The sequence below is a fragment of the Papio anubis genome, chromosome 1 (assembly GCF_008728515.1).
Source record: "Papio anubis isolate 15944 chromosome 1, Panubis1.0, whole genome shotgun sequence".
Taxonomy (NCBI): Eukaryota; Metazoa; Chordata; class Mammalia; order Primates; family Cercopithecidae; genus Papio; species Papio anubis.
Window position 1 is genome coordinate 96,606,594 of NC_044976.1, and position 20,684 is coordinate 96,627,277.

Below are 20,684 nucleotides of genomic sequence, written 5' to 3' on the forward strand. Positions count from 1 at the left end.
CAAATGAATTAAAAGAGAAATAGCTAAAGTGTTGTTTCTAGAAAGGGAAACAGGAGAAGATGGAGAGGGGTGAGGAGAAAGCTAGACCCAGTGGGCACTGGAGAGAGGATTGCTAACATCTATTTCCAACTCCATATTCTTAGGGAGGGCTTAAAATCAGCAACAGAGGCTGCAGTTACCCCAGAATGATCAGGAAGGGCTACAAATCAGGATGTCCCTTCTCTGCACCATCCCTCCCCCAACTCTCATTTACTAGTTTACCATCATGTCACTGGGAGGAATAGAACTACTATTCCTTAAAGTTGTTTGTTTATTTTTAAATGTTTAAGATATGCATGTACTATCATGATGGAAATTAAACACGCTTAAAGATGTCATTATTAAAACAATGGAATAATTCAGAAATGATTACACAGGATCCACCGAGTGGCAAGGTAATCATAACATTTCAGTGACAATATCTTAATCACAACGGAAGTGTGGGAGACCAGAATATACCTTCCCAAAATATGAAGGGTTATTGCACTGAAGGCAGTTAAGAAGAAACACAGGAGAGCTCTCTGTCCTCCCTTTATGTGCCTAAAAGCAGGAGATAGATTTACAAAGAAAATGGTATCCTGCGCCCCTCTCTACCAAGAAGAAAAAAGATTAACCACCAAAGACAGCTTTAGACCATTATCAGCCTAGCAATAGTACCAGAGGAATTTATATTAACAAGTTTTACTAACTTTTGTCTGCCATGTATTTGCCTTCTCCTCAAATTGCCATCCTTTGTCTTTTCAGTTCTCTAAAAATGTACTGTTCTTTGTCGAAGGTGCTATTTCAAAACCACTTCTGGGAAAACTATTCATTCTCTGGGTATCTCCCATGTAGTTGTGAAATACACATTAATCAACTTGTTTATTTTTCTCTTGTTAATCCATCTTTCATAATAGGGGTATTTTCCAACTAAGAACCTATTGAAAGTTGTTATTACTCCTTTACAGTTTGTATTCAAAATTCCATTAATATTAATCCAAATCAGTTGCCATGGGTATTAAAAGGCACTACTGATCTTGAGTAGTAGCATGGGCACTTGCAAAGTCAATGTAATTTAATTTCTCCAGGAAAGTTGAAACAATTAAAGCTACCAAACCTAAATTTATATTTATTTGTAAGTCCAACATATGTTTTATGGAAGTACACTATTTTAGAATTGATAAAGAATGTCACAGATCCTGGATTTATTTCACTTTCAGATTAACTGAGAACTAGACCAGAAATGCTTTGTTTCAAACACTGTAGTGCAAATTATAATTACCCAATATGCACCTCTAACTATTTGTTCCTGTAGTATAATTAATTCAAAATTATACAGGACTAAAGATAAAAAGGGGCCAAGGGTTAGGCTAATATAAAATTAACCTTAGATCATTACCTTCTCATTATATTTTTTTAGTCCTCAATATGAACTGGTTGTCTTGACAGTGACATCATTATCGTTATAAAGTAGAAAGAAAAATGTCCTTCAGTCAAGGGCTCCAGTGAATCAGTTTTATAACACATCTAAATGTATACGGACTTAAGAAAAGAAAACACGATATACAATCCCAAAACCAATTCCAGTCCAGTAATTAATTTTGCCTATTTCTTTTTCCAAATTTCCCCAACAAATAAAGATTCTGTCCCGTCAGCCGCCAAAGTAGCCTGGCAAAGGACAAAACTGGTCATTTGACATGATGTAGAGAAGTGATTGATGATATCTCATCAGCTCCCTCCATTGCAACCATCTGGCCTGTGGATTAGACGCCATTCATACCTTGCTTCATTTACACATGTGAAGGACTCCTTGAAGAACCGAATATTAAACATCTTACTGAGAAACTCAGTGAATGCATACGGTCAGGAAAAATGAGGTAACTTTTGAAGGACTTCCCACTACTATACCTCTATGATTCCTCATTTTCATGTCATGTATTTTAATGTCTGAATAAACAGCAATGTAAAACTGAGCTCATATTCATAGATTTTAGTTTTCAGTTCACTACTGACTTTAATCAAACCATTTAACCTTTCTTTGTCCTTGGTTTCACCACTTCTGAAACTGATACATCTTCCTAAGATTGGAACCATATTCTTAAGGAACAAGAGAAAAAAAAATGCTCTGTACAAGAAAAAAAAAAAAATGCTCTGAGTGCATAGATCCACAATGATCCCCATTAACTCTAACTCGGCCAGCTCCTGTACTTACACCTGCCTCTCACCTGACCCATTTCAGCCAGGACAGCCTTCCTCCACCTGTCCTTGGAAAGTGATAACCTAATTAATTTTCTGGCCCCTAAATTACTGGATATTGAGGTAAAGGGAAACTGTAACAAAACTTATATGAATTTCTTTACCATTTATTAAATATAATCTAAATAATGGTGTAAAACTAAATTATTAAGTTGCATGAATGTGAATTTATAACACGCATATTTTAACTCTTACACCATAATTCCGAATTATCATCCCCAAGTACTCAGGACTTTCTGTCTTGATATACAATTCTTGGTGAATTTGCCTCATCTTCTGTTCTGTATCAAAAGCACATTTAGAGGAGATGCATTTATCTTTCTAACCAGACTCTAAACGGTACTTAATATAGTTCCCAAAATACAGCAAGTACTTAAAAATTACTTATAAAATTGAGTGATTGAATAATATGTTTTGTTGGTAACTTAAACTTTGGAAAAATATATACAAGAGTCCACCCTAATCCACAGGGATATGTTCCAAGACTCCCCGAGTGGATATCTGAAACTGCAGATAGGACTGAACCCTACATATATATATTTGTTTTCAATGCTTTTTCCATCGTAACTGAGCACTTCTCACGAACTGTAGCTGTAACTTTTACAGCCTGTGGTATAACTGCAGAACTAGCAAGAATTTCTTTTTCCCTCTTCACAACTTCAGGGACAGAAGATTCATTCTTACCAAAGATCTTGGCAATCTCTGTATCTTTCCTTAAGTCAAGAACTTTCACCTTTTCACTTAAGGAAGCACTTTACTGCTTCTCTTTGGCATATATGAATTGCCTCCATCACTACTCTTGCACTCTAGAGCCATTATTAAGTAAAATACGAGTTTCTTGAACACAAAGGACTCCAATATTGCCACAGTCATCTGAGAACTAGGATGGTGACTAAGTGACTAGCAGGCAGGGAGCTTGCACAGTGTGGAGACCCTGGCTGGACAAAGTAATGAGTCATGGTCTGGGCGGGAAGGAGCAGGACAATGCAAGATTTCATCACAATACCTAAAATCATGCAATTTAAAACTTATGAATTATTTATTTCTGGAATTTTATGTTTAATACTTTCAGACCTAAAACTACAAAAAGCAAAAAATTGGATGAAGGGGAACTGCTGTGTTTAATTTTCAATGTGGGTTTTTAAAAATTATCTACTTGGTTCTTCTCCATGTTTAATAACAAACATCTTTTCCCTTCATATAAGGACTGTGCATATCTGTAAATTAAGCAACTTCATGATAATAACAGCTTACATTTGCATTTGTTCTTAATGTATTTCTACCAAACAACAACACTGTAAGATAAACAGAACAAGGATCATTATTTCCAATTTATAGTTGGGGAAATAAGCTTAAGTTCACAAAGCTCAAAAGTGCCAGAACTAGGGAACTAGGATTTTAATAGCATATTTAGGAGTCTTCATATTTAGGAATAGTCAACCTCAATTACTTCCTTAAACTACGAATTTGAATTTAATAAATACTGTCTCTTACAAATGTTAGTTATCCCTAGTCTCATTTGTTCCTACTATCAAAGTATCTGAGGTCCTCCCTTGCTTCTTCCTCCCTCCCTTCCTTACACTCTTTGTCCTTCCTCTTTCGTTCTTTCCTTCCTTTCTTCCTTCCACAAATACCCCAGCTCCTTTGCAGTTCACATCAAAATTTGCATTCATTTTCTTAGGCTGCCATTAAAAAAAAAATTACACAAACTTAGTGGCTTAAAACAGAAATGTATTGCCTCACCCATTCTCAAGTCTAGAAGTCTAAAGTAAAGGTGTCAACCTTGCCATATTTCCTCTGAAATCTGTAGGGGAGAATTCTTTTGTTGACTCTTCTAGGTCCTGGAAATCCTTGTTATCCTCTGGCTGGTTGATCCATCACTCCAATTACTGTCTCCATAGTCATATGGCTATCGTTGCATATTTTTCCCTTCTTTCTTTATGGAGACAAGGCTTCACTCTGTTGCCCAAGCTGGAGTGCAGTGGTGCAATCATGGCTCACTGCAGCTTCCATCTCCCAGGCTCAAGCAACCCTCCCACCCCAGCCTCCCAAGTAGGTAGAATTACAGGCATGCACCACAATACCAAGCTAATTTGTGTGTGTGTGTTGTAGAGATGGGGTTTTGCCCTATTGCCCGGGCTGGTCTTGAACTCCTGAGCTCAAACAATCCACCCCACTTGGCCTCCCAAAGTGCTGGGATTCCAGGCGGTGAGTCACCATACCTGGCCTGGCTGTCCTTTCTTATGTATCTTCCCATCGTATTTCCTCTGTGTTCTACTTCCTATAACTCAGTGCTTCTGTCATCTACCAACCCAAGGTGGTTGCCGCCATACCCTCTACCCAAATTCAGTGAGAATTTAACATCTAATTCTCTATGTCTTCAACTCCATTCTATTTTGTACACCGGTCTTAGTGACTTCAACAGACTCTTGGCTCACTTAGCACCTGCCTCTTTTTACTCACCATTTCACCACGAATAATTCTTGTTTTTCCACCCCATTGCAGCCACCATCACCCTTGGTTATAGTCTTGACTTTACCATGATTATCGCACTACCTCTAAAAGCTTTCTTTCAAACATATCACTCCAATCTTTATCTCCAACAACATTCCACTTTCCAAGAATTATCTGACCTTACTGAAACCATCAATCCATGGAGCATGTCACTGGTGTTTTCAGTAGTCCTCTCATTCTCCTATGCTGACTTCCCTCAGATCAGCTTCCAGGATACAATGTTATGACTTCTTCACAACATCCTTAATTCCCTATTCTTCTCTCACTCCAACTTTGTTGCTCAAGCAAAACTAATCCACTTAAACCTATCTCTTTACATCTTCTTTGCCTGAACCCAAGCAGTGAACAGTGGATGGAGAACAATCAACAATTATGTTCACTGCTCTCATGTTCAATTCTTGACTGCAAGTACCAAGTGGAAAACAAATACTGCCTAACAATCCTACTATACTTCTATATTTCCTCATTATTTTCATTATCCTACTTTCCAGAAAATCTATTCATACTTTCACCTGTTCTTCAAAATTTTACAGCCTGTTCTCCTCTCACCCTCAGTTGGAAATTCTGCCTCATACTCTTACTGAGAAAATTAAAACCATCCATCAGAAGAGGGAACTTATTTATTGTTCCACCACCCAATGTGTCACCTCTCTGTCTCACCACCTATTCTAAAACTTATATTATCAATCCTGTTCCCTCTCACCAAAAGAATCCCTTTATACAAGTAATTATCCCCTCTATGTCCTTCAACTCTAGTTTCCCTACGGCAACTCTCCCCTTAACATATATACGTGCTCTGTTATCCCTCTCCAGCTACTTCCCTATTTTCTGTTCCCCTTTACAGGAAAACTTTTCTTTAGCATTTCCAATGCCATTGTCTTACTTCCTCATATTCAATTTTCTCCTCAAACCATTATTATTAGGCTTCTTTCCCCAGTAGCTATTGTCAAGCTCACACTTTTTCAATGTTAACAAGTTAAGAGAAATCTTTCTGCCCTCAACTTATCCTCCCAACAGCAGATAAGAAAGTTGACTACATACACATCCTTCCTCCTTCCTTGGTTTCTTGACTATCTTCTCCTCTTCTCAATGCCCAAAGTCCTCAGTCCCTTGTCGAGCTACGCTGTCTTTAAGTATTAAAGACTTTAAATACATCTTTATGTCAATAATTCCTCAATTTCTATCCCCAGCTATGGCTTCTTTACAGACCTCTAAAAGCTTACTCCCAGCTGCCTATGTGATATCTTGACTGTGCTATCCAATAGTGATTTCAAACTGAATGCCATTACATACTACATTTGTGTCCCCCACACCTGTTACTTCTTTTTGTTTACCAGACTAAGTTCAATCCCACCTCTTTGATTTACTTTCATTTTTCATCAAAAGCCCCCAGCACACTTCTATTGATCTTCTAGATTTCAGTTCAAATGTCACCTCTACAGGGAGGCCTTCTCTGACTACCATGTAAAAAAAGACCCTACTAGCCATTCTGCATCACATTTTCTTTGTTTATTTTTACAAAAGCTCATGAATTATCTGAAATTACTGTAAATTAAAGAATTTTTTCTTACTATTGTTCCTCCATTAGTATGCAATTTTATTGACTGCAGAATTCTTTTCCGTCTTGTTTGAAAATGTGTTTCCAACATCTAGACCAGTGCCTAGCACATTAGGAAAAAATTAATATTTTAGATTTAAAAAAAAAAAAAGAGTAAGGTTTCTGTGTTTTAAAGAAGACTAAAATAACATATTGTCAAAGAGATAAAAAAGTCACTGAAGTCAAAATAATAGGTGGTAGTCATTATTAATAATTTAATACTTAATATTAATTGCATACTTGTCACATGCTAGAACTATTAAAAAGGACGAATCTGTAGTATTTTCTTCAACCACACAACAATCCTGTAATGTAGGTATGATTTCTATCCCCACTTTTACAATGAGGAAACTGAAACATAAAATGTTTAAGTTGCTTGCCAAGGTCAAAACTAGTAAATGGCAGAGCTAGGATGTGAACGTTAGCACTCTAATTCCAGAGCCTATACTCTTAACCACAAATCTATGCTGTCCTTTCACTATAATCAGAATAAATATTAATTATCTATTACTCATTATCAATAAATATTATAAGGTACTGAGGTTATCAGTGTACTGCTGTTTCTGAATTTATCTGAGGTTAGTTTGGGTAGATTTTATGTTTCCAACATAACATTTATTTTGTTGTGATTTTATGACACATTAGCATCTAGTTTTCTTAAAATTTGTTATACTTCTACTTTTCTTATTTGTATTCTTATTTACTTTTTTTCTTATTTTACTCTTACATTAAAATATTGTTAAAAAATAATTTGTTTAAAAGAAAACCCAAAATATTTTAAAATGTGGAAAAAATGTTTAAAATTTACCAATATTCAAACAAATGCAAATTAAACCAATCAGACAAAATTTTCACCTAATTGTTTATTTTAAAAAAAAATAATTCTTATTAACACTTGAAAGGGTATCATTTTATACATACTCATACAGCTACTAGCAGTTCTATGAATTAGTAGTACCATGTAGACATCAACTTGAAAATATTTCAAATCCTTAAAGCAGTCATACCTACCATTGATGATTCCCTTCTAGGATCCTGTAATATTGTGATCTTAAGTATAAAGGATGTTTTAGTTTTGTTTCTTACTGTCCAGTCTTGGAATAGAAGGGGTGATGGGCAGTCCTTTTCATGAGCCACATACCAATTTTTCTCTGCAAATGTTTTTATCTCTTTCGGAAAAGACGGAGCCTTGAGCATACCAATGTCTGGAGTTTGGGCTGCAAGTAAACTTTAGCTTTAAAATGTAGCAAAAATCAAGAGTCATTTTGGATAACACAGCAGAGGAAGAAGTATGTTTTACTTCATTTAATTTGTATGTGGGAGAAAAATGTGTTGAGTCAAAAGTAGTTACACTCATGGACCCTTTCTTCTCTGAGTACCAGGAAGGAAAAAAAGGAAAATGTACACACACATGCTTGTGCATATGCACATGCACACACATGACAACCCATACTTCTAAAATAAAGGCAGGCTAGGATAAAATAATTCTTTGAGAATCTGGTCTGCCAGAGTGGTCTGTTCTTGGGGTGAGGGTGGGAAGGCTGAGATAATATAAAAGTTTCCATCACATGATGAGACAGCTGTAGTTAGTATTACATTTACTCATTCTAGATAACAACCTGAGATTTATCCATTCATGACCACAATCTGAGATTTACGAATGTTTCATCCAAGATAACAACCTGAGGCTCAACCTTACTCTTCCTTTTCTCCAGGGCGGAAAAAATAAGGAAACATGCAGGCTGTCAAGCCATTCTCTAGAAAGAAACGCTTTTATCAGCCCTGAGTTAAAAGGAAATCACATCCCTATCAAAGGGAACTATATCCAGACGCCTGCCTGTTCTATTTCCTAGAATCAGTGTTAGGAAGATGAGGCAAATGAGTAAATTGGTTCCGTTTCTATTTTGCCCTTTCTGTCTTTGCACCCCAAAGTGGCCCCCTTTCCTTTTTTAAAACATATTTTCAAAGACACTTAATTCAGTTGAAGCACACAGGTGAGAAGGGCAGAACCGAAATGCACTATATATCATTGAGCCAACACTCTCAAGTGTATTTCCAGCACAATGCTTTAAGCAAATAAAAAAAATTGTGCTGAAACATTGTTCTTAATAACTGACTACTAAAAAACAAGGTAAATGCCTGATAGTAAGAGGGAGACTTGAATAATACATTTTGATATCTCCACCCACAAGGAATGTTATGCTGCGACTTAAAACTGAAGTGACAGAGCGAGACTCCGTCTCAAAAAAAAAAAAAAAAAAAAAAAAAGAATGCGAAGAAATGCTTTTGATAGGACAAGAAAACAAATATCAAATTATGTATGACTAAAAGTATTTAGGGAAAAATTACCTGGTGCACAGGAAAGAAATGTACTACAACAATATTACACGGATGACTTGAGTGGGATGACTGTGTACTTTTGGGGACAACTTTTGATTTTAGTTTTCTGCATTTTTTTAAATCTTCTGTAATAATCATGAAAAATAATTTAAAAATCAAATCGGGGAAATAAAGCATAATAAAAGTTAACACCTTTATTACACTAAGGTTACACTAAAAGTTAACGGGAATGAACATTTTGTGGTGAACGGTAACACGCGTTAGCCCTAGGGATCTGTGAGGGGAACTGAATGCCTTTCTTCTTTGAACTGTGAAGAAGTTTAAATTTTTACCCCAGCACTCTTCAATGTTTGGCATAGAGAGACATCTGAAAGAAGGCCCCACAAAGCTCTCAGGTCCACTGTGGCACAAGGAGTCAGATTAGTATAGCTTGAATTCTGGGGACCCCATTGCTTATGCCACGGTTTTCATCTACAATCATCAATCAACAAATACACTGAAGAAATTGGCATAAAGTCCCATCTCCTTTTTTTGAATCTCTGGTATTAATTTCTAGTTAAAGACAGCATAATCCAAAACATACAAAATGTAAATTTATTAATTCCAGATCACCCTTACACAGAACTCCAGCCATATAAAGTAGGATTGAACTTTTTTTGTATTCTCAGGTGAAATTTAGATTTAGCTTGTTCATTAGATTAAAAAAGAAAAGGCAGCAAGCAGACATTTAAAAAGTTTTAAATCAGGTGAATAAGTATATCAAATTCACATAGCTGGTATAAATAGTACACTCAGACCTACCAAGTTTGTAAATTGAGGAGCTAAGATCTCTGCATTTCCTTAATATGATCACACATCAGGTCACATTTCCAAACAATTTCACCATTGCCATGTTTTATTTCAAACCATCCTTAAAAGACTCATCAATACGAAATTCACTGAAGAATCAGCAAACTTCACAGTGGCTGAATGATTCCCACAAGGTCAGAGAGCAAGGCATCTATGGCATGAAGAAAAATTATCCCCAGGCTTATCCTGTATCTTGGGAAATGTACTCATTTTAATTGACAAATAGTAAATATATATTCTACTATTTTGCTGGCAATTTTCACATGACCTTTTCATTAGGCATGGTAACATTTTTATAAATTTTATCATACTACAATTTTTCATGTCAGTCTTAAAGAATTTCATAAAAATTAAGATCTACCTGGTGAGTCAATCTTGGGTAGGTACACTGAGTTGTAAGTTGGAGGATAAAGTTTTTGGAGAGCAGTAAAAGTGCTGGGGGTTTTGAGGAGTGGAGGTGGAGGAGAACCAGCAGAGAGAGGTGAGGGATAAAACATGGAGGGAGGAGGAAGTGCACTCAGAGCTTCATCCATGATCACCTCCTATATAAATCAGGCCAGGAGTTGACATGTAATTTTGTGTGGGTCCCCTGAGAAGTGGCCCTCAGGGATTAATTATTGATGAAGAGATTTTTCTTCAAAGTGGCCCAGTCAAGAGTGCCTCAAGGGGACATTCATAAGTGCTTATAATATCAATTTCCAAGCACCTGGGAGGTAGGGATACAGATTATCTCTTTAATTATTATGATGGAGGTAAAGTCTAGCAAAAATGTTGTTATGTAGCCAAGGTAAAATTCTCAAAGAAATGCAATTATTATAACTAGTATAAAAAGTTTAATATATGAGCCATCTCTCGGTAAGATCACACTTTACCTTTTCCTGGTGCAAAATAGGTTATCTCCAACCAACTCTTTCCTTTCCTAGGAGCTAAAAGAGTTATTCATAAGCAAATGCAGTATGTTTAGGGATGCTTAAAAGTTTAGAAAAAAATTGTCTTTGAAGCTAGTATGTTTGCTTAGAGAGAAGATAAGTTTACTCCAGTTAGCACACGGAAATATAGGGGTTTGTTTTAATTATGTAGGAATTTCTTTTCAGAAAAAATTAATGTCAACTGCCTTCTACATTTCTATGAGAATGCCAAAAAAAAAAAAAAAAAAAAAATTCACCTATGCACTAGCCCTGACCTAGTCTCAAAAACACTCAGAAAAACGCAGAAGAATCAATCCATATTTATGTTACAGTAAAAAAAGTAAGGATAGGGGCCAGCCTGGATTTGAATCTCACTAACCTATGTAATAGATGTGAATAGTCTTGTATAAACAAAACCTAGGCCATATAGTTCCTTTGTATCACCTGAAAATTACACCAGTGGGCTGGCAGTACAACCGGTACTAAAAACATATTTTTAAACAGAAATGAAATGGGTCTCTTTAAATTGATCTGAATTTCAGAAACTCCCCAATCTCCCTCATAATATTGACAAATGTTAATTCAGTAACTTTTTCATAATAGATATATGCAACATTTATGAATCTACAATGCACCTCTTTCATAATTCTTTTAACTTCATTAACTCTTCCCTTTCTCATAGATTCTAACAGACTTCAATACCACTAGTTGATTACTGGAGTAAAAATAAATTCTTGCCAATTGATGTTCATATAGTATACATGATAGATGCAGTAATAACATTTAAAATAAGTGTAACCAATTTAAAAAGCATATATTTGCGTGACAAATGCTGTCTGAAGCATTTTGTGTATGTGACTCCAATTAATCGTTACAGCTACTGCATGAAATACATAGGATTAAATTCAATTCACAGAAGAAAAAATGACAGTCCAAGAAAGAAGTTGACCACAGTCATACAAATAAAATAAAAGAGTGACAGGATTTTAACCCAGGTCTGTTTAAATACAATGTTTTCTTTTTGTACTAACCATGAAATGAAGCTTGATTTGGGGAAATACAAAATAAATAACTTCATACAAAAGTACTCAATTCCTGACATCAATACATATAAATACATATGTATTCATGGTGAACTGGCTAAAAGTTATATGTTGAGTTTAAATGCAGATGTTTCATATCTACTAGTGTAACATTTTAATTAAAAGCAATGGAAGCAGTAATAATTATAAACCACAGGAAAGACATAATCCTATTAAGAGTTATCTCAGTAGTATAATTGGCTCCAGGATATCAGTGAACACCCACACGATTGATATTTGAGGCCAAAAACACCTTCTGTCTTGATATGGAGGATTATGAGCAAATGAAGTCCAGAAGGTAAACATGTCACATTTTAAAATCAAAGTCTCAATTATAGATAAAGGTATAATCTTACAACGCTTTATTAAATATTTTTAATTCAGGTAGAATATAAACAAAATAAAATTTTCTTTACAATTTTAAGGACTGAAGGGCTCTGCAACATATTTGTCATGCATCCATACAGCAGAGAGGCAGAAAAATAAATTAGCCAATCCTGCTTTTTGATCTCCTCTTTAGCTGTATTGAAGCCTGGATTATATCAAATCTCTCATCAGATTTTCTTTGTCATGATTTTCTATGACAATCTTTTTTCAGTCTCACTGTCTTTTAGTTTTAGTGTTCCAAACCATCACTTATATTTATGCTAATTATTAGAATTCTCCCACAGTGATCAGACATCTTTATTTTACTAGGAGTTCCAGCTTTCAGCCCTTGTGTTGTTGCTAGTTTATACAGAGTTCAGTAAGATACTGTATTCAAATAGTTAAAGAAAAGTATGATAGCTTAAAGATCTTCCATAACTGAATCAGTATTTTGACTCTAGATCTTCTTAGTGTCCTTATCAATTCCTTACTGTTAATATTCATCTTTTTTAAAGTGAATTTTTCTTCTAGAATGTAACAAAGGAGGCTACTGAATTCCAGCACTTTACAATTAAGCAATCAGTCAACATCATTTGCTATCATTAAGACTAAGCAGATCCAATCTAAAAATCACCCTCCATCAAGATCCATCATTAGTCATTAATCTCACAGATTTTAATTGAACTACCAAAACTGTTCATCTGAATTCATGTTCAAGGGATAGAATTTTTCGCTAAACTGCCCAGAACTTTGGTGGGCCAAGCTGAAAGGTTCGCTTGAGCCCAAGAGTACATGGCCAGCCTGGGCAATATACTGAGACCCCCCCATCTCTATTTTAAAGAACTGCACTGAAATACATATCAACATGCTCAACTATAGAAATATGCAGTACCTTAAAACTACAGGAAGCTACCATTAGAATCAGTGACTCCTCAAATCAGATAATCAGAAACATTTCTACCGTCCAGCTAAACTCCTTAGAAAGGAGAAACACTTCAAAGTAAAACTATGTCCCACAAAACAGCTTAAAGTAGGAAGTACAAGGATGTTTTCAACAACTCTAACTCACAAAATAGGTTTAAAAAGTTAAAGCTTTAAAAGTCTTAATTATTTAAGAATACATTTCCATAAGATCTGCAGTGCCCAATCAATAAAAGGAAGGAGAAAAGAAATGACTGTTACTTAGACATTCAGTAAAAACATAGCCATTTAAATAAATAAACAACTCATGGCTTTCTGTAAAGTGGAATCTTTATTATCTTTTTTGGATCCATTCTTCTTCTTCCTCCCCAGCAGCAAAGGCAATTATGATAAAGGGTGTTCTGAAAATTTTTTTGCCATCTCTGCCAATTCATAACCCATGACTCTTCTTGTTGCAAAATTTGTAAAGTCCACTTTCTCCAAGTCTTTCCCATAATGCTTCCATTTTCCAAATTCGCTATTTTTAATCTCATTTTCCTAGTTAATCATACAGAAAATTCCCAATTACCTTTTCAGTGAATAGAAGTCATAGTATCAGCAATTCAGAAACCATTTCTGTTTGACTCAAAATGCATTTGATTTTGTGGACAATGGACTAAAATCCCCTTTTCATTCAGGGTAAATGTGAATTGAGTTTATAACCCTCTAACATTCACTAACTGATAATTCAAGGGATGGACCTTGTGATTGTGACTGTGGGAGCAGTAGAGTAACAGATAGCAACTTGGTTTGGCTATAAATATTTATAAAAATTACTAGTATTCAAATAGTTAAAAGTTTGCTGCAGCTGCATACATTTTCGTTTAGATATATGCTTTCAAAGTCTATTCTCATTATCCTTGCCAGTAGAGGGGAACAAGGTCTTGAACAAAAGAGAACTCTTTCAAAATAATTCTCATTTCCTTTCAAATGTGCAGATATTCACAATACACTGGTTGTCAATTCAATCTGAATGAAGTACTGTGAAGTTACTGCTGAGGCCTGGGAAAGTGACCAATGTCCAACTCCAACCTTCTTTGAAACAATCCCAGGACAGTCTGTATTAAAGTCATTGTTGACAAAATTCAGACTGTATCCAAACAGCATGCTCACAAAGCAAAATATCTTCTAAAAGCATATAAGTACTATTAATGGACTTTAAATGCTAATCATTTCATTGGAAGTGATTTTCCTGAGAATAAGATATATTTTTCTGTTATCTTTATTTTTTAACATGTTGCCCTTTTTTTCCAACAAGATGTTGTCAACTTATGACATTTGTTGATTATCCTTACTATTATTATTTTCCTTAGCAGATTTTCCACGTGCAATTCAGAGAGGGTAGGTAACTTGCCCAAACACACAGCTTAAAGTTAGACCTCAATCAGAGGCAGTTGGTTTCAGAAGCCAGACTCTGAACCACATTAATATATCTGAAAAAAACTTGATTTTTCATTCAACTTCTATGATTACAACAACAACAACAATTCTGAGTAGATGAGCTAGGTCCTATCACCAAGTAACACATCCTATCCTTGCCTATCTCCCAGTCCATGGATATTCCAGCTATGGAGTTTGGTGATCTGATTGTTTTCCATGTTCCTAACCCTCAAATCCTGATGGAATATTGGATTCAGACTAGAAATTATGAAATAGGCACACAAAGCACCTTTATATATACCTCAATAACTTTTCCCCCAGAAACAAAGATATTTCTTGGCTGTTTCACTGAAACATGAGGTTCTGTAGTTAGCTCATAGAGAAAAGTCAGTTACTATTAGAGTAGGTTGTTATCACCTTCTGTTCTTTTAACAATTGTCAAGTACTTTTCACATTTATCAATGTGTTCTTATCACATTCACTAACCGCTTCATACCAATATTTTTAAAATATTACTTGCTTATCCATGTATGTGAAGCTAAAACAATGATCACAATCAGATCAATCTCTAGACAATGGTTGTAATGAATTTGTTCAAGAAAAGCATTCAAATTTGATGGAAAACTGAGCTTTGATAATTCATTCTACTTCTTCAACATAAAAATGAACTTTGGTGAGTCAAGAGGATCAACTGAGGCATTTATGCTTGAATGTGCTCCCCTAGGCTTAATGTATTTTTCCTCACTGCATTATATTTTAATGATTAATTTCATGCTCTTTCATGGTGTTTCAGCTCATGAATCACGGGTATTACTTTGAGGCAAAAGTAAGGTGCTGTGAGTGATGAAAGATGTTACTGATTAAAGTGTTGCATATATGAACTACATAAGAGCTGAAGGTGTTTGAACACCAGGAATCTAGACTAAAAGTAGTATTAGGCAAACTGGCCGTGTGGACTAAAGTTGAATTCAGTGGAGGGAGTAGAAAGGATGTGATTCTTAAATGTTCTTAGTTGAAACAATATATGAAATCAAGCTGGGCATTCAATGTTTCACTGGCATCTTTCTCCTCAGTAGAATGTAAGAACTGATTTCAAAGACAACTGCAGAGAAAGAAATCAGTTAAGCAGATAACACACTATTCTGAAATTAAACAGCCAAAAGCCACCCATCCTAAGACAACTCTGATATCTGAAATCAATACTGCTGTAATACTGCCAAAAGTTTGTTTTTCAGCTTATTTAAAAAAAAGAAAAGAAAAAAGTTAAGTCAAAGTCACAAGGACCAAAAAGGAATAGACTACCCTAAATGAAATACAGAAAAACACAAGTATCTCTTATCCTGCACACAGATGAACAAATATCTGCTAAATATATCATATTGCTCAATATCAAAAAGTCAACTCTCCATAACAGAAACCAAAAGTAAACTAACTAGAGATGTCTACATAATACACTTTGGCTCTTGTTACTAAAATGATTTTTCAAACCAAGTTAGGGAGCCTGGAGAAAACAGGACTACCTCCTCCCAGAATATAAAGTTTCTTCAATCAATTACAGAGGCAAAATGTGGCCAAAGCAGCTATTTTGCAAACAGGTGGTTTACAAAACTTTTACTTAAGCCGCCAAAAGGACTGACGAAAGGAAAATTTTGTTATTTCTAAAGAAAACACACACACACACACACACACACACACACACACACATAATTTTCTACCAGAGTAGAAGACTCAAATAAAGAAAAGCCCCAAACAAAACGGAAAACTAAAAAGCAGTTTGTCTTAGCTCAAAAGTGCTGACTTTGGTTTAGTATGTGTAAAATCACTGTTTATAATTAAATCCTTTTCATCGCATGTATTAAGGTACTAGAGAGAAAGGCAATGCCATGTCGTTTCAGGTAGGACCTTATTTACAGAAAAAAAAAAAAAAAGATGATTTTTTTTCTTTTTAACAGAAACGGAGTGCAAGAGGGAATCAAAAACCGTTGAGAGGAGAGAAAAATAAAATTTGTTTTTCTGAGGGCACTGCATTTTTCATGTTCTGAATACTTTGTTCCACTCTCTCCATGTTAAATTATTTCATAAATAATACTATGGCTAGAGGCGACTGCTACAGCTGACACACAGATGTTTTATTTCTATACTTCACCTTTGCAAATAGCAGGATTCAGCTACTGGAGATGGGGGCAGTGGAGAGGTGTCCAGAAACGACATACAGGAGGTGAAGGGGTAGAACGTGTGGGAAACGGGAGCTCCTACCCCCTAGAGTCCACCTCTCTGGAATTCCGGTGCTTCTTCAGTCACTGACATTCGGGGCAGGACAAGACATGATTCCTGAAATCTCTTCCGAAGTAAACAGGTCCCGACGCAAAGGGCACCCCCTCCAGTTGCGGAAAGTCCTCCCCTTCGCTCCCCGCCTGCCCACGCGGGTCTCTGGCTCCGCGCTCTTCCGCCTCCCCCGCAGATCTCCCACGGGGGAAACTTTCCCGCGTCTCTCACTCTCCAGGGCGCGGCGGCCGCGGGGACCTCCCCGGCACCGACCAGCAGGGCACCCCCCACCATCCCGCCACCACCGACGAACCAGGCGAAGTCCGTACCTCGATGTCCGCCGAGTCCTTACTGAGCACAGGGGCCATGGCAGTGCCTACAGTCTCGAGTCTGCCAGTGACAGACCCTCCTTGCGTCCTCAAGCTCCAGCCAGAGAGCCAAGTGACAGCAGCCGGAGCGCGAGTGGAAAATAGGCAGACTAGGGCCGGCGGCGCGGGGGCGGAGCGGGCGCGGAGCGGGCGCGGGGCGGCAACGCCCCCGGGGCGGGGCTGCGCGCTCGGTCCTGCGGCTCCCGCGCCAGGCACAGCAGCCGCAGTCCGGCCTTCCCAGTTCAGCGCGCTCCGCGCCCCAGCCTGGAAGCTTGTTTTCCTTCTGCAAGCGGAAGGGAGGGAGGGATTACAGCACCCGCCCCGGGGACTGGCCTTTACTCTCTAAACTGCTAAAAACTGAGGTAGGCAGGCGGGGCCAGATACGAGGGATCCCCGGGATTAAAGGTAAAAGCAGTCCGCGCTCCAAGCAACAGCTTTCACTTTTTCTTTTCTTCCGCACAAACCCCGCGAGATGTAGATACATTGTCTGAGGGGCAACTGCATCTTCAGGAACTCCCCAGGGATGAAGTAATAGATGGTCCTCCATCCATCCACCAAGTAGGCGGGCGGGGTTTGAACTGCAGTGGAGGATAACAGAGCATGGGTCTTCAGAGAGTTCACAGTCCCTGCGGGGAGGGGAGGAAGGCGAGCAAAAACATCCACAGCACACAGCAGCATACAGGAAGTGCCGCAGGTGGTACATAATCAAGGTTGTCTTTTTGCAGGAAAATCCCATTTTAATGGTCATTTTTAAAAATATATTTTTATTCCAAAATGTGAAACTCTTTTGAAAAGTTGCTCTTCATTTTTGCTCTAGAGCTTGCTGAGGAAAAGGGAGAGATTTCCTGTAGAGTTGGTCCCAATCCAGAAAACATTCACCTCACCTCGTTTTTGAGGATCTCTGTACTCCAGACCTCTCTCCTTTTCTTCCCGTCCCACCCCCGTTAGATGCATCCCACATCTCTTCTACCATAACACTTTCTGTTAGGACATTTGCGGCACTCCTTCATGCTTTTGGCTAGACAGTGACACCTTGGAGTCAGGTATTTTTCCCTTATCATTATTTTTTCATTAGGTCATTCATCGCTTTATTCAACAAATATGTTTATTGAGCATTTTCAATATGCCAGTCACAGACACTGTGCTAGGTTCTCCGGATATAATCTTCAGGAATACACATCACTCTCATGGAGATTATACTCAGAATAAGCAAGTAAGCAAAATGTGATGCCTGCTTGTAAGATGAAAGAATAATAGGACAGAATAGCTAGGGCATGGGTACCTTGAGTGGTTGAGAAGGCTTCTCTGAACCATCAGATTGCCTTCCAGACCTGGAACTTACTAAGAGATGGATACATTTTTCTTGAATCAAATATTAAGAGACACTAGAAAGTTAAATGGAAACCTTAGAATCATCTTTGACTCCTTTATCCTCATTGCCTCATTTAGTCTATGCCCAAACTCTGAGGAGTCAACCTCCCAAATAGATTTTGAATCATTAATTTCTCCATTTCACTGCATCCACCGTGGTCCAAGCTACTGGTATTCCAGTTTCTATTATTACCTCATCTCCACACCAGATTGAGCTTTAAAAAGTATTAACTGGCTCATGCCATATAAAGATACATCCACACACCCAGGTACCCATGGTATAAATCCTTCAATGGTTCATTGCAGTCAGAATATAATACAAACTCCCTAGTGACCTCTGAATGACCTGCTCTACCTCTCTTCTCTGCCATTCTTGCCCTGACTCATTATGTTCCAACCACAAGGTAATCTTTTCATCCTCCATCCACTTCTCTACCTTTGCACATTGCCCTCCACTTGGAGCTCTTCTTCCCCTTCTACTTATCATTTAGATCTCTCTGGAGTCTTTCCGATCTATCCCCATCACCAACAAAATTACACCCACTCTGTCTTTTTCATTCTATTTCGTCTTCATAGATGTCTCAAATGTTGTTTAAATATTTATTTGAATGTCACTTGTTTATTGTATGTCTTCTGCTTAGAGAGGAAACTCCAGAAAGAGGGGGCCTATGTCTACTTTTGTTGTTTACTGGATACTCAGTTCCTAGCTCAGGACTGAAACATAAGACACCAAGAACACTTGGTGATTGAATGAACAGAGTACATTCGTGTATACACTGAGCAGCTCATTTTAGAAACTTTAGTTTCACTGCATCACTTATTCTCTTTGTCCTGCTTATTGCTAAGAAATAGGTCACAATACCTATCAATGAACTTGTAGTTAAAATGGGTCAAAATAACTATTTACCTTTTCATGGAGTAACGTTCCAAAGTCAGATGTTCCTGCATCTCCCTACAACCACACCTTACCCACTTACTCTAGATCCTCCTGGAGAGAGAGAGAGAGAGAGAGAGAGAGATCCATATCTATTTCCCTATCAGTCTAACTATATAAACACACATATAAACACCCAAATACATACATACATATACACACATATGTATATATTGAGAAAAGATTTGCACATATAAACATATATAAATTTACAAATATGTATAATTATAATACACATGATTTCTTCTCCAATTTAATCAGTCAGGTTCAATGTCCAATTTCCTAACCTACAGGGAGGGATTATTGCTTATTGTTTATTGCTCTTTCAGGTTACACTTTAACATAAATCTTATCAGTTAGCAGTTGATCATTTATGTGTACAAGAATCCAATTTATCTTTAAGAGTTGTACAGTGTATTTTCATATTCGTTTTCTGTTATTATAATTCTCCTAAGCAACCATGGAGGATAAGTCCAAAATATACTGGTTTTCCAAAGATAAGAGTTTCATCGGTGATAGTCAATAATCAAATATAAAATTCAAATGCTATTTACCATCCCCCCAACTTCATCAAACAGATGTATCCTGTTCTGACATATTAATTAAGGCATCTAATCACATTGCTCATGTGCCACACCTATGCTCTGTGATCAGTGATTGAATCTAATAATATTTTAAATTCATTGAAATTGCACATTAAACACAGTTGTACCTGTAAATAATCCAAGCTGTTTAAAGTTTACTGCAAATGCGTTTGCACCACACTTTTTAAAAGTTGTAAATTATGATGGCATTTGTCAAGCTGTCCCTCCATCTGGAAGCACAGTGAAATATCAGGTGTTCCACATTAATTTTTTGTAGGCTTTGGAGAGACAGCTTATCTTTCGACCTAATAGTTTACAGTACATAAATGAATATTATTACTACCAAAGTCAGAAGTAGGGCTTATGAGTCATCTTTAATGTCACATCTAAAAAGTTATTCAATATTACAAATTTAGAAACACAATAATAATTCAGATTTCCATATGCCTTTATTTTCCCTTTGCAGTCTAGCATTAAAAGATTTTTTTGGGGGGGACACTTCTTTGAAAATGATTTCCTCTCAAAAAGTCAGAGGCCGAATGATCATGAGATGCATATTTTCCACTATCTGATTTTCAAGGGCCAAATTAATTCCTACCCATATTGACAGTAGGATAATGACTAAAGATCAGTTAGGCCCAGATATTTCCAGCATTCCTGTTAAAAAGACCATAAGGAATACGTTGGTTCATATTTCATGGAACAAACAGTATAATGTGCTCAACAACATGTGTATCATATTGTATATATAGCTATGCAATATATCAGGATGTATTATGTAAATGCCATAAAAAGCACAGGTAACATGGAGAAACTTCAAACCTCTCCCATAAATTTATTTAGCAATTATTTATTGAGTGCAATTGTTTCAGACACTGTGATAAGCATCAAT

At 36.8% G+C, this 20,684-nt stretch overlaps 1 protein-coding gene across 5 annotated transcripts in view; it reads right to left on the minus strand.

Moving 5' to 3' along the window:
- The window catches only part of DPYD (dihydropyrimidine dehydrogenase), an 869,249-nt gene extending 852,209 nt beyond the window's left edge, over positions 1–17,040 (minus strand). For 2 of the 5 annotated variants that reach the window (XM_031654360.1, XM_031654348.1), the window contains exons 1-2: positions 16,865–17,039; positions 16,417–16,570 (exon numbers count right to left, since the gene is read on the minus strand). Coding sequence is in view for 2 of the 5 variants with exons in the window: in XM_031654339.1 (XP_031510199.1) it covers positions 16,865–16,903 (39 nt within the window). In the remaining 3 variants the exon portion in view is untranslated. Of the gene's footprint in view, positions 1–16,416; positions 16,571–16,864 lie in introns of all 5 variants that reach the window. The other 3 variants (XM_031654381.1, XM_009213512.4, XM_031654339.1) reach the window with 2 other exon arrangements.
- Between the last annotated feature and the right edge of the window lie 3,644 nt (positions 17,041–20,684).